At 42.0% G+C, this 9877-nt stretch overlaps 1 protein-coding gene across 3 annotated transcripts in view; it reads right to left on the reverse strand.

Moving 5' to 3' along the window:
- The window catches only part of pdgfd (platelet derived growth factor d), an 81718-nt gene extending 74929 nt beyond the window's left edge, over positions 1-6789 (reverse strand). For all 3 annotated transcript variants that reach the window (XM_049575653.1, XM_049575652.1, XM_049575654.1), the window contains exon 1: positions 6187-6789. In XM_049575653.1, the coding sequence (XP_049431610.1) occupies positions 6187-6304 (118 nt within the window). In that variant the 5' untranslated portion in view covers positions 6305-6789. The remainder of the gene's footprint in view (positions 1-6186) is intronic.
- Positions 6790-9877: the final 3088 nt, after the last annotated feature.

Genomic DNA, 9877 nt, shown 5'->3' on the forward strand with positions numbered 1-9877 from the left:
GATATTTTGGTACGAAGTTGATGCCAACATTCTGAAAATGTGGCAGTGCTTGTTTTTCTCCAGTATCATAGGTAGTGGGGAAGCAGTTTTTTCATACCTGATGGGGCAGTATATACGTCTACAAGTGTTATAGTCAGCCTTTAAATGCCAAAGGAAGAAGAACGCACACCAGCATGCAAGAACAACACCTGAGAGATGGCCGACAATTGCAGCGGCAGTGACAGCTCCGCCTTGACTTTATGGAAAGGAGCCAGCCATTTTTAAAAAATTCTTTGCAGTAGGAGCCCCACATATTTACATAATGCCTCCAATGCCAGCAGCGTGACAAGGCGCTGAGTGTCTATTCTGCGCTGCATGTTTGGCATTTTTTTCTTGTCGCCGAGAACTAAAAAAAATGTTCAACTTTGGGTAAAACGCTGCACTCGTTACTGTCAGTTTACCCAGCTGTTCATTCACAATTGAGGAGGGACGGGACAATTAGCCTACCACAAAGACCAAGCGTCACATCTTACATGTACAAGTGCTGAAAAATCACAACAATGGAGGAGGAATATGTTAATATATTAATATATCCTTGGCCACAGTGTCTCATGAACCCACACAGACTAGTGCTTTTGCTTGTGGTGGATCATCAAGAAGAAGAAGAAGGAGAAGAGGATAAACTTTATTGATCCCAGAGGGGAAATTCAATTTTTTCTTTTCTTTTTTCACTCTGTTGTCATATACACACACATGCACAAGCAGGACCTATACATGCATTAAATGAGCAGTTGGGGGCACCTCTGCAGTGCCCAGGAGGCAAGCTGGCACCCCTCCAGCTACCAGTCCACACTCCATGTTTGGTCTAGATTGGGACTTGAATAGGTGACCCTCTGTTTCCCAACCCAAGACCCTGTGGATTTAGCTACTGCCGTCCCGCCCTAATCAGAGATTAGCGACAAAAATAATAATGTAAGTTAATTTAAATAGTTTTAATGAGTAAGTTTATGTTTAAGTGGATGGGATTTATTGTTTTGTTTTTCAGATCAGATTCAGATCAGATTTCTATATTGTCACTGTACAAACATACAGCAAAATTCAGGTGCCCACAAGGATCAGGCTCATATATAAAATAAGTAAATAGTAATAATATAGTAAGGAAAATAAATAAATATATTTTTCCATTTGCATTCTACACAATTGTATATACACTTCATGCACTCATTGCCAATGTTTGCAATTAAAATAGGATAAAGAAAGTGCTCATATATATTATTGCACATAAAAAAAAAGCAGTGTATTTGTTTTTTGTTATTTTTCTAACCCTGGTGAATTGGCTATTGAGGTGTGGAATTTCACAGGTATTGCTACTGACTACTGAATTTCTGGTTTTGAGACATGGTAGATGATAGATTATACAAGCATTTCTACTTCACTAAAGGAAATTAATTTATAAATCCATTCAATGAAAAACCCTGAAAGTTTTAAGTATTACGTGACGTCAAAAATTGCAAAGACATGAATCACCCAAGCATACTGTTGTCGCTGATTTTAATAATATGTGACTTTCTATCTGAATATCTGAGGATATGATTTCTCTGAATATGCATCAAAGATTCTTGTGGATCTGACTCCAATCTAGTGAAGGTCTTCTTAATCTCCTCCAACGCCAGTGGAGGGCGGTCACAAAATGCCAGCCAGTGCCAAACTTCTTCTACGATCACGATGCGTCAGAGCATCGTTAAGAGAATCATTTTTAAAGTAAAAACTAAGAGCAGTTGACACTTTATATGGAAGATAAATGACAGTGTGTGTGTGAGCCACGTGAACAAAGTTAAGTCTGTGATCATTTGTGCTGTCGTCAGTGACATGATAGTGCTTGTGTCAGTGTTGTTTCTGACTGTGCCTTCACAGACATGTACATGTTTTTGTGCCCACAATCACTGCTTACACACACACACACACACACACACACACACACACACACACACACACAAAGAGAGTGTAATAGGTTTCATCCTATCTGGGTCATCTGGTCTCTTCAGCAGAGATTTTAAGTTGTTCAAGCCAGAAAGGCCAAATAGTGTTTACCTCATTCTGTGTGTTTACATGTGTGTTTTCCCTTTCTGCAAGTACACTCTGCCCCCACCAACCCATCACCCCCCACCCTCTTCAATGCATACACAGACACACTTCAATGGCAGGCGAAAGAACGAGCAATTCGCTGAACAAACACAGGAGAAAAAAAAAGAACCTTGGGGGGAATTCCTCGAAGTGAGCTAAGACATTCTGTCAGAGCACTCACACACACACACACACATGCATACATACACACACACACATTCAAATACACAAAGGTACACACGCGGGCACATTTACGATGGCAAATGGAAAAGTGAAAGCAGCGGAGCCCCTATCAGCTTGAGGTTCACTCCTGCACATGGAAACACAGCTAATCAGCAGCAGTCAATCAAACAGGGAAACTAAGCTCTCGTATTCCGCATAAGCCGACTGTAAATGTATTTACACACACACACACACACACACACACACATAAAGATAACTTCTGGGCGCAGTGTATTTTTGTCAGACTGCATGCAGGGGATTAAAGAGCTGTTAAAAGACTGTGCAGCATCCAACAAGCATTCTGCCTCAGTAGCTGCCATCACAGCGACTCTTAGTCTTTGTGCAACAAAAGATCATCAAGAAATCAAAGAATTCACTTTGATTAATCTGAGTTTGAATTAACAGAACTTAAAGACGGCTTGACGACTTTGTCAGGAGGATCCTCAGAGAGCGTCAGAGTGACAGTGTTCAAAAAACATTTGCTGACTCATCTTTCAAACTCCTGTGATCGAGTGATTAAACGCTCATCGTTTTACCGGCTGCTGATAGAGTTGTGATTGAAAAGCTGACCCTCTGAAACTGCACCTGAAGTCTCCCACCTGAAGTTACTGCTAAGATGAAGCATGTTTCCCAGCCAGTGTCTGAGGGTAGAAACCTGAGATCATCTCCTCTCTGTCGCTGAGTGCACTAAACCAGTCATTTCCTGACAATATCAGGGAGACAACAGGGAGATTCCTAATTTTGGATTAGTTTGACAGATGGCAAGTGTATGCAGCACAGGGCTGTGTGCAGCAGTGAGAGAGGTTTTGCTTTTGATTTAAATTTTACCAAATTATAAAAGTATGTGCGATGAGTGTTTATCAAAGGCCTAGTGCAGGTTTGGAACACAAGTTTTTGAGGATGAGGCAAAGTGTATAATTTTAATCTGAGTCTGATATGTAGAAAATTAGCAGGGAGTTAATTTTTTGCATTGTACATGTTTACCGCATGATAATTGCTGCCAAAGTGAAGCGTTTAACTGAACAAGCTTAAACAAAACAAGAGTGAATATGACTGAACAAGAATTTAGTGAACATTTCTGCAGCCTGAGACTGACTCTTCCTTTGTTGCATAAAATAATAACAACTTCAGAGGAGATTTGCTGCAGAACTGAGAGGCAGATCTGATAAATCTTGTTGGAACAAGTAATAAAAACTCCCATTTCTAAAGTATGGTAAAAGCATGTTGGAGCTTTATCACTGCCGTCCTCTGATCTCTCCTCCTTAATACTTTTTTTCAGGGAGAGAACAGACTTTTATCCCGCCGCTATTGTGAACCTTGACCAAAATAGAGTGAGTGCAGCTGTCATCTCTGAACAGTATCAACTTTTATTTTGTAACAAGCCTTTTCTTTGTCATCACTCGCTGCTTTTGCTCTCCTGTCTGTCTGTGCTGTCTCACGGTTCTGCCGCGGCACAGCTGTCACTCTGTGTGGCAGTTTCTGTGATATCATTCATATGTATATGCACACTTGTGACTGGAAAAGACCTGGCAACTGCTTTCTGACATGGTGCAATCCATCAGTCATCTGTGGATACTGACTTATCAAAGTGTGTTTCGTCTCTGTGCTCGGTGCGTGCATGGCAGGCTTCGTTCAGAAAATGATTTATCATGAACGGTTAGATGCAGTAAAAACAATACTTGAACTTTAGAAAGTTTCAGTGGTATTTGAGGGGTAGGTGTGGACGTGTAGACAGACTTGAAGTCATGACCTAACCCTCTGTGTTATTCTTTTGTTAATAACGCACACACAGGAGTGAGAGGTGAGACAGGCCTCAGGGGCAGTCGTCCAGGTTAGAACCTAATACAGTGGTATTTTTATGTTTCCCTGCCAAAAGCAACCCTGCAGCTGTGTGCATGCCTGTGTGTGTGAGTGTGTGTGTAATCAAGGGTACTGTAGCACCGTGACTTTAGCCTCAGGGCCGAGTAAAAAGTAAGCATGGCGCACCTGCAGGAAGTTAGATAGGCGAGGAGCTCGGGGAATCTGAAGATTTCAGCTTCGGTGAAGGAGCAGACGCACTGAAGCAGTGATAGGAGTCCCACTCTTGACTGGCTACTGACACATACATGCTCCTTATTCAGTTTTCTGAAAATGTTGAGTATCTTGTCATCCAACAGACCTTTCTGTTTTTGCTTCATTTGCACCCACTTCACATTATTTAACTTTCCCCCCTCTGTCATCAGTGTCTCCACTCAGTTGCTGCCTCCACTCTCACCCCACAATGTGAACAGGTTATTCACTACAGTAAGTCAAGTGCTTCACTTAGCAAACAATTGATGTCTATTTTAAGTAACACTGTCGGCCACTTAATGCTGCTCCTGACCAAGAATTTTCCTAGTCAACCAATAGTCATCATTTAGGGTCATTAGTCGACTAGTCGCCCGCATGTTTACAATATAAATTTAATTATTAAACAATATATTGTGGGCGGGGCAACACAATGGTTTGAGTTGAAGGTGTGAGAAAGAATAGTATCAGTAACATTGTTAACACTGTGCTACATTACAGAGAAATACAAAACCGCACTAATGAACCTTCATTAATATAGGCCTATATTTTATCTACAAGTGCACGTCACACACTGAGCGAGCCGCCTGTTAATGACGCTGTGGGCAAAGCAGTAATGATTGTGCTAAGTGGCTAATGGGCATGTAGCTACTGACATGTTTCAGATGATACGTCATGTTTGTAGTCGACCAATGAAGATGAGTTTACATATCACCTTGGGTTCGTCCTTCACCTTCTCAAAATGATCCCACACTTTGGATTTCCTGCCCGACATGTTATTAACTAGCCTGTGGAATAACAGCAGGTACCAGCCCTGGAAATTAGGGGCCGCACACATGCTGCGTCTTTAACCACCTAGTAAACGTGAGGTCAGGTGCTGGGTGCCCGTTGCATCTGAGGCTGCTAAGCAACCTTAACAAGCTGATTTTCTTCCAGGTGCTTTTTGTAAGTGTGTAGGCCTATCATCTGTGGGACAGATGTAAAGCTCGGGGTAGCCCTGCACTAACATGATCAACTTTTCTGTATTTATCAGACTGAACATTGACAGAAGAAGGGAAAGATACCTAATGTGACTCCTGTCTGACTGCTGAGCGTGGCCACTTCCTGTGTCTGTCCTTTCAAATTAAATTCCCACATGGTCCAGTCACATAGGTTTTAATTTATTTTGACAAGGCGCAGCTCCTAATAGTTCCACATTCTCAGTTTTTTTTTTTTTTCCTCTGTGACAAAGTGACAAATGAAATCTTGCCGACTAATGACATTTCTGGTCGACTGAAGTTTGGTCCACTATTAGGGGGGCAGTCCTAAGGCCACCACAAGACAATCAGTCATTGCAAGAAAAGTATTTCCTGTTTGTTGTTTAAATTTCTCAATCATTGCTCCTTTTATATCTGTATTACAGTTGATTAAAAAAAACATAATACGGATTTTAAAGTAAAAGATGCATCTGAAAAAGCCACTGCCTTATCTAAACTTAATAAAAGCTCAGCCTAAGGTTTCAAGAAGTCAAGTTACACACATAAGCTACAATAAAATGCCACTTAAGATAAAAATATGATCATAATTATACTTTCCTGCAAGAGGGCAACGATAATAAAAATGTTGATGATAGTAATACCAATAATAACTTTATTTATATAGCAAATTTCATGCAAAGATGCAGGCCAACGTGTTTAACAAGACAAAATCAGATGAAAATGAATAATAACAATAAATAGATGAGAAAATAGCAATAATAGCTGTAGCAATAACACAGTTTCAGCAGGAAACGCAGAGGCCAAACACACACACCAAAGTGCAATAATAAAGACTCACCGTCTCTCCTGATGTTGCCCCTCATCACTTTGGCAGTAGAGACCTGAGCCCTCGCGACCCCTGTTATAGTCCCCAACAATAAAACCATCCACATCTGGAAAACCACCGGTCCACTCATGCTGATAACAAATGCGTAAACACTTAAAAACTCTGTCCGCGTAACCTTCCAAAGGCTCAAACAAACTATCACTGACTTTAAATACCGACTGAGAAAGTCCAAACTAACTTTCCATTTAGCAACTTGACTCTTTCATAATCTCCCTCCTCTTCCCGCAAATGAGAGCCACTTGTTGACTCCTCTGCCTGACGCCTGGCGCACACGATGTCCCGTCCTGTGCCGGAGTGCCCCAAAATCCCAGTGCTTGTCCTCTACTGGAAGTTACGCGCCCCACAGACACCGAGAGCAAAACTCCGAAACAATTAAGTGCAGGTGGAGGGTGATATAGTTGCGTTCACGGTCACACAGGAGCTCACAGGCGCCGAACTTCTTATCGCTGCGGAGAGGATAAATTCTGTTCAGTCACTGAGACATATCTCGCATAGTTTACTGCTTTCTATCAGGCGCGTCTGAGCTATGAGAGCCGGCACGTCAAACTTTGCCAAGTGAGTGGTGCGCGCTCACGATGTGTGTGTGTGTGTGTGTGTGTGTGTGTGTGTGTGTGAGTGTAATGTGAGTGTGTAACTGAGCGAGATGCTGGGGAGAGAAACAGTACACTTGCACTTTATTAGAGAAAAAAAATGACATCAGTCCATCCTATGTTATTACTGTGTTATTTTAATCCTGGCACACTTTCGTCACAGTGGAGGAAATGCGCCAAAGAGGGAACATTTTTGAAGTAAACCCTCAGAGGGGAGCACAGGGGGTCACCACAACTCACTTCAAGAGGAGGGAAGTCTCTGGAGTTGGCTCTTCCTTGGTAGGCATTACACAGAGAGCCAAGGAAACAGCTGACATGACTGTGCTTGGGTTCTGATGACACAGGAAAGCCCATTATGTACCTTTTATTACTCCTATAGGCACAGGCTAAGTGTAATGAGGGCAATAAAGTGTATTAAAAATTCAAAGTATATTGAGTAAATATAGGCGATCTCAATGCACACTAATGGAATAAAATGTTGCGGTAATTAGGAGCAGTGTGTAGGATTTAGTGGCATCTATAGGGGAGGGGACTGCGAACTTCAACCAGCTGAAACTTCACCCATGTGCCAAGTACAAGCAGGATTCCTTCAGTGTTTGTTGTTCAGGAGATTTTATCAGTAGCTGAATTATCCACAGAGGTCTCTACTGCTCCAACACAAATAAACTAGGTGATTAAAACTGGTAATCTGACATCACAGTTGGGCTGCCAGCCCAGCACCAGCTAATGTGTTCTCACCTTTTTTCTCTGATAACTTACGGGTGCTTTCACACCTGCCCTGTTTGGTTCGGTTCAATTGAACTGGGGACGTTTGTTTCCCCCTGGAAGTGCAGTTGATTTGGGCCGGTGTGAGGACAGCAATCACACTCAGGTGTGCACCAAAACCACCGGACGGAGACCTTCTTGAAGAGGTGGTCTTTGTCCGGTTACAAACGAACTGTGGTGAGAGCGTGTTCCGACCTCAGTCTGAACCAACTGCAGTCACATGACACATTGTTTGGGTTAAACATGAGCATGTTACAGTCCTGGAGGATTATTACTGTGCACCTCCTCCTGTACTGCCTTAATATGCACATTCAGCACATCCAATGCATCAAAACATTGTTTTCTAGTTGGAGCCGCGCCTCGTTTTCAAACTGTATGGTTTGACTAAAATGAACAATGACAACAATATAGTCCACAATGAGCAGTGCTAAAATCAACCTGCGTAGTTGTCCCTCCATTGTGACATTAGAAAGTGTCACATTTATCTTACAAGTGTACTCTTCTTCAATGTTCTGTTAACTTCCTTGATTCTGACCAATCAAGAGCAGCTTTCTCGCACAAGGCATTTTGTCTGGTCCGCTTGTAAATGCTGCCGTGAGAACATCAACCAACTCTAGGCAATTATGCAACTTTACAACAAAATTAGACCCTGATTCAGACCAAAGCAAGACAACTCTAGGTCTGAAAGCACCCTAAGATCCAGATGCTCAGGATGTTTGTACTGGAAGCCAAATCACCCAGTGAGGTCTGTACCTCTCCTAAACAAACAGACCCAGTGATAAAAACACTGAAAAAGCAGTTTCGCATTAAGAAGTGTTTCTCTGATGCTGTTCAGCCTGTCACGGAGGGACTGCTGACTACAGAGGTTGACGCAAAAAAAAAATGAATGGTCCTATCTAGAGCCAGTGTTTGGGGTGTATGTTCTGGGCTACTGTAGAACAGTCCATGGAAGAGGACCTGCTCCCTGTGTGGAAATAAACAGCTCATTCTAAGGTGACGAAAACACACTTTTTTTCTTCATTTCTGGCAATATATTCCTCTAAATCCTACACACTGGTCCTTTAAAACAAAATTTCTAAGAAATGACTGTAAATGACACCACTCATCTGTCTGCTCCCTCACTTTGTAAAATTATCCTCACTCACAGTTTAAAACGAGCTTCCTCAACTTGTCTAACACAACACAGATGACATGATTGCACTTGTTGAGGATTCTAAGAAGTAAATCCTGGAAATGGTTTGCCAGGAATCGTTCAATAGGCAGCTTTGTTTCAGCCAAAGGCAGACCATTTCAGACAGGCATCACATTTGAGGTAATTTTAGCAAGTACATTTCAAAGTCAATTATCTACCTTTGTAAAATGCCAAGGTGATAGGCCTGAGTGTGTTTCTGACTGATTCCCACAAGGCACGCTCATATTATAGGTGAGGTTTATTCATCCCCCCTTTCAGTTTCTGTATCGGTCACTTCCTCACTCCCTTTACTCTCATTTCTTGTCACCCATGTCCAGGAATATCGTCACGTCTTATTTTAAGGGTTATTTAGACTTTATGGGATGAGCTTGCCAACTTGAGGTTTTCTGCTGACTCAGCACAAAGCCCTCCCATTACCCAGCAATTGGCTAATGAGTAATGCAGCACCTTTAAAACTTAGAACCACTTAGGGAATGATATAGGTTATTAATAGAGAGGGGAAATTAATTAAAATTAAAAGCTATTAGACCACCCTGCTGAGCTTCAAAGGCATAATGCACCCGGGGAGTGAATTTTTAAGTATGCATAAAGACCGCTGGCAGGCACAGATGTATCGTACGCCATGCATGCTCATGATGCACACGCACTTGTGCGCTGACACCCACACACACATGCACGCTAACACACACTGAGACACACAGATACATTTGAATCTTTTTATTTTCCACTGAAATTGCGACCTGCCGAGGCTGTAATATTATGGGAACATAGCAATATCTGGACATCAGCTGCATCAAATGGTGGGTAAAAAAGACGGAGCAGAGACGAGCCAAGAGAAAATAAAGTAAATACAACATCACTTGATACAACAGCAGGATGTTTGGTGCTAGAATATAGAGTTAGAGCATTATACTAAGTAGATTACATTGCAGTGTCAGTAGCAGATATAATCTTAGACTGTTTTCCACTCTTCTCTTTCTATGTGTGTGTGTGTGTGTGTGTGTGTGTGTGTGTGTGTGTGTGTGTGTGTGTGTGTGTATCTGCAGCATGTGTCTGCTTGAATGATCTGGCATTAGTCTTGTCAAACGTTCTTTAC

Source organism: Epinephelus fuscoguttatus, linkage group LG5 (assembly GCF_011397635.1).
Source record: "Epinephelus fuscoguttatus linkage group LG5, E.fuscoguttatus.final_Chr_v1".
In the NCBI taxonomy this organism is placed as follows: domain Eukaryota; kingdom Metazoa; phylum Chordata; class Actinopteri; order Perciformes; family Serranidae; genus Epinephelus; species Epinephelus fuscoguttatus.